Here is a 4,998-nt window from a genome sequence, read left to right as displayed (position 1 = left end):
CGCCCCCAGCCCCGCTCCCCGGTGGAGGGAAGGCAGGCAGAGCAACGCTGCTTGCCGGTACCTAAGGCCGCACCCCGCTGGAGCAAGAGGGAAGCGGCTCTGTGCCTGGATTTCAAGGCCGGGCGGAGTCAGATGAACGCTCGGTTCCACGTGAGCGGAGCAAGTTCTTCAGCAGTCGCCCAGCAGAACCGTCGACGGTCACGGACCCAGAACAGGACAGCAGCCAAGGGAACATACATCAGCTTTCCCTGCTAATTACAGCCCACTGCTAATTAATAATAAACTCATCAGTCGAAGCGACTGCTAGTTAGTGCCCATTTTTTCAGGCTGCACAGCAACTAGCCAATTAGAGGAATGTTAACCTGCACTAGGATAACGAAGGTAAAAACATGTCGCCACAGGCATTGCAGATGATGTTAATTTAAAAGAGATAAAATGCAACATTTCTGGTCACTGTAGTATTATTGCATTCAGGCAAGGCAAAAATGGGACATGCAGAACGGATGGAATTATCCCCAGGATCCACAAAACAGAATACACCTGAGAAAATACTGCCCCACTGGGTTTTTTTTATTCCCTCTTAAATGGCTTCTCATAGAAAAGGATTGTATACAAGAATACTCCTGTACAGAAATCCCTTATATCTACCAAACAATCTTGCTGAATATTCCAAATGGTTCCAAGAAAATGTCTCTTAATAAGCACAGGAACGTAAATCACTTTCTGCATCTATCAAAATTCTCACTTAGGAAAAAGCAGCATAATATTTAAACTAATATTGGAAATGAGATGTTTACTGTTCTTGGAGGATTATTCCTTGATCACAGGTAAGAAATCTTTATATAAAAACATCAATAAAAATATTGCAATATTGATAACTTCCTACAACGCTGCAACTCGTAATTTCACTCCATATAGGGTGCTGCAGTAACTATGTAACATCTGTTACTAGACTTACCTGTGATGTAACATTAAAAACCTGTCTACATGGTTGGTTTTGGTTTAGTTTTGAGGCAGACCTTGGCTCACTCTTCCTGAAGTCCAAAGTGGTGGGAGGCCAAAGAGCCAAAGAGCTTTGATCTGAAAGCGCTGTGTCCTGTGCAGGGTTTGAGTGCACTGCCTTTAGATCAGAGCTAGCCAGTGTCCACATACCTTGGAGCTTTGCTAAAGCCAGAACAGGTCTACCCATAAGAAAAGAAACTAGTAGGATACGCAACATCCTTCAAAAACACACAGGTGTCAGAAAGGGTCATCCACTCTGATTTTCACCCCTAAATCAAGGTAAAGTGTGCTCCTTATACAAGTTACTACTTCAAGCGCTCTACTGGCTATATGCTGTTCTCTTGATCTGCTTCTAAGCAGTTGTCCAAGTGACAGTGTTAACCCAGCCCAATACTGAGTGTTAGCTCTTCAAAGCAAAACAAAAGCTCTGCCTGCCTGCTTTGTGCAGGCAGAGCAAAATCTGTTACCTACCATTTACAATGTAGTTTTCAAATAACCTCTTACTCCTATCAAATAAAATAATCACAACCTGTACTATGTTCTCTAGCTACTGACAAGGTAGATTTAAGTGCCATCTGCACAGCTGGAAGTATTAACTAAAGCTCATAAAAAATAACAAACGGGAGAAAAAATAAACTATCACAAGGGAGTACACATCAAATACTTCATTGTTAAGCATCTGTATGCTGCAATTACCAAGACGGAGCAGCGATGCAAGCCTTTGCCATCAACAGTATGTAATTTCAGAAAAATGCAGAGAAAACAGCCCACGCATTTTGAAAGATGAACATACAAGGAAACACCTGAAAGAACAGATCAAAACCCGTCCTTGTAGGGTAGTTTCATAAGTCTCTGAAGTCAAGATTTGGAGATACGGTTATTTTGTGACCTAAGCTTCACAGTCAGGCAGATCTTCTCTCCCCACCTCAAAAGATTCTTTGCTGATTGACAATAGTTCACGCAGCTCTTTGTTTTCAAGCTGCAAAATCAATATTTTTGCTGAAACAGAAATGAGCTAATTCACAATTAAAGGACTATAATAGAAATGAGCTAATTCACAATTAAAGGACCATAATCATTAAATAGTCTTGCTCCTTCACAGCTCAATAAAACACTGGTTTTGTAACATAAGCATTAATACAGTGCTAGCAAGAGGAGAACCACATCATTTAAAGCTTATCTTTTGCTTCTGGCTTCATATATAGAATACAAACATCAAGAACCTGAAAATAAAACAGATCATGTTCTGCATTTCCTGAGCCCACCCCCAAATTTTTGACTGTTATAAATCCTGGACACAAACATAGAAAGTCCAAAGTAAGTCTAGAGACGCCCAAAGCTTGATCTAACCTTAGCAATCGTATCTGTTCTTACCTCCAACTGAGCTAGTTTCTCCTGAACTTTAAAGAACTGATCATCATCGACTTGCATAGCTTTTCTCATCACCTCTCCCATCTCACATATTCTGTCTATTTGACTTTCAATTTCCTGAAAGACATAAAAATGATATATTCAATATGTTCAGGCAAAAGCAGCAGTAATGATTTCTCTCTTCTAAAAAAATTACTTTCATTTTCTTGATTTTGGATTATTTCCCTGTTTTGAATTTTAATCCTTTCCTCCCAAGCGCTTGCAATCCTCTCTAATTTGTATAATATTTAAAGATGAAAACACGTACCTTATCATCCATTATCAGGAGTCATCAATGAAAACAGTGAATAGAATAAGGTACCCTTACTTACTTACTAAAATGGAAGTAATTTCAAGTGTGACAAGGACTGAGACAACAGACTCAGGTTCATGTGAATATGGTTAGTATGCAGCAAATTTTATATTGCTTCATTAGGAAAGCCTGACTCTGAATTGGTAAGAATGCCAAATACAAGAGCAAATGAGGTTTCAAGACTAATTAACAGTGTGAAGTAAAGAGCTTCATCTCTGAAGGAAGCCAAGCCAGGAAAACTAAAATAAGTTAAGACCAGAACCTCCTGAGGCAGTTTTTACAGAATCTGTCTAGATACAGCTCTAATCCTTTGGTGGAAGATGCATTTTGTTGAAGCTCAGAAATGCACATATAATGAACACTGAAAAATTCCAACATGTAATGTAGCAACAACTCCTGTTTGAAGAGCATTCCATTTCAAAATACAGTATTCAGAGAGCAACTCGAATGTGCAAACACAAAAATGTCAGTAATTGGCAACAAGTAGCAAGATAAGAATTTGGAAGCTTTTGAAGCATTTTAACATAACATAAACATATGAGGTTATCACAAAGCACTTTGGGGAATATGAGATAATGTTATAGGGTGAAGTTTCTTTTCTCTAAGTGTCAGTAGGTATTCCACTGCCTCTGGAAGATAAATGTATCACCAGAGCAGGGAATTCAGTTTTGAATACCATTATTCAGAAAATATGTAAACAAATTAGAGCATCTAGGAGAGAGTGGGAAGAACAAGAAAGATTTAATCTGAGAAGAAAGAATGATTTTTTTTTTCTGAACAGAAAGATGGTTATAATAAGAATATAGCTCTTTAAAAGATATTTAAAGGCCGTTACTGTTCTCCAAGTGGTGGGTAGGAGAAAAAACTCATGGACTTAATCTGAAGTACAGAAGATTTTGCCTAGATATCGAGACAGTCTAGGTACATTCCATCAAAGGTTTCTCCAGAGCCTTTTCAGCTCTGCATTTCCATGCCATTAAAATGGAGCAAAAGCAGTGCCAGAGGAAAATATTAGAAGTTTTGTTCAAACGTCAAGTCTTGATAAACGGAGCGATTAATGTACCTAAGCAAGCACTGGAAGCAAGATACTGCTACACTACCTAACTTCAGAGGACTGAAGCAACACAAAACAGAGGACTAATGAGTTGCCACATATCAGCGCAAAGATACATGTGCAAAGAATTAGGCTGGCTCCAATTCCAATTAAAAAAACACAAGACAGGAGTTGCCATTAGGTTGAACCAGCTTGCTGTTCTCTAATCACACAAAAATGCATCTTAACAAAAGTCTAACTTAATTCATAAGACTTAAATAGAGATTTAATGTTGTTGTTATTATATTGTTATTAGACACCTAAACATAAAACAGGTGGCAGTTATCAGTAGCCACACCTTAGAGTTCCAAAGTCACTGCAACAAACACGGACAAAGGGACCCTTTTAGGCCACTGCACAGAGTATCCAGATTTAAAAACATCTGGGAGTGATGATTTCTTAAGAATTAAGCATACTGCAGCTCACAGAGATTTAGGAGGTTCTTCTCCCTTCATTACAATTACTGAACAGGAACAGTAACAACTCTGATGTCTTTACTGTAGAGAACCATGTACATTAAGCTTAACCCAGGGAATTCACCACCTAGTGAATAAAGAACAAGCTTTCACCTGGGCTGTGAAAGGGTTATGCTTTTCAGCGTCCTCTATGATAACTGTTACAACCTGTGTGCTGTAAAAGGAATAGAGAAAAAAAATACCAGCAAAGAGAGACAAGAGTTTCAGAAAATGTATTTTGGAGCAGACGTTCCATGAATGGAAGCCAAGGTTGTATGAAAGCAAGCGAGAGACAGGGAACAGGGGTCTTAAGCCCCCCTTCTGTCTCCATCCCACCTTACCAAAGAATTAGCCTGATGAACTTTCAACACTGGTTCAGCATCTTCGCCTTTTCTCCCTTGCAAAAGCTGTAACATCTGCTTTCTGTATTTGCTCATGATAAGCTCTAACGCGTCTTGGTGCTCCTCCAGCGAGATCCATAGCTCTGCAAAATACAGTACGTCATTGCCACAAACTACCTGCAATTTTTCACGGCAATGACAGCAGGTGCCCAGAGGTACTCGGTACCAGCTGCTCGCTTGATTCGTGCTACCCCACCACTCACTCCCCTTGACAGCGCAGCCCTGGGACTACGGCCCGGGGCGGCTGGCTGTCCGGACCTCTCAGCTAGCCCAGAAACCATCCTGACGTCGGCAGGCGGTTCCACACCGAGGGAACCTTGGGCT

At 40.2% G+C, this 4,998-nt stretch overlaps 1 protein-coding gene across 1 annotated transcript in view; it reads right to left on the bottom strand.

The window, feature by feature from the left end:
• Positions 1-628: 628 nt before the first annotated feature.
• SIKE1 (suppressor of IKBKE 1) overlaps positions 629-4,998 on the bottom strand; it is a 6,144-nt gene continuing 1,774 nt past the window's right edge. Inside the window, exons 4-6 of the mRNA XM_010579662.1 lie at positions 4,615-4,850; positions 2,377-2,490; positions 629-1,981 (exon numbers count right to left, since the gene is read on the bottom strand). Of these exons, the coding sequence (XP_010577964.1) occupies positions 1,892-1,981; positions 2,377-2,490; positions 4,615-4,850 (440 nt within the window). The 3' untranslated portion in view covers positions 629-1,891. The remainder of the gene's footprint in view (positions 1,982-2,376; positions 2,491-4,614; positions 4,851-4,998) is intronic.

This window comes from Haliaeetus leucocephalus, unplaced genomic scaffold (genome assembly GCF_000737465.1).
Source record: "Haliaeetus leucocephalus isolate CR32 unplaced genomic scaffold, Haliaeetus_leucocephalus-4.0 Scaffold68, whole genome shotgun sequence".
Taxonomy (NCBI): domain Eukaryota; kingdom Metazoa; phylum Chordata; class Aves; order Accipitriformes; family Accipitridae; genus Haliaeetus; species Haliaeetus leucocephalus.
This window is presented reverse-complemented; position numbering and strand designations above follow the sequence as displayed.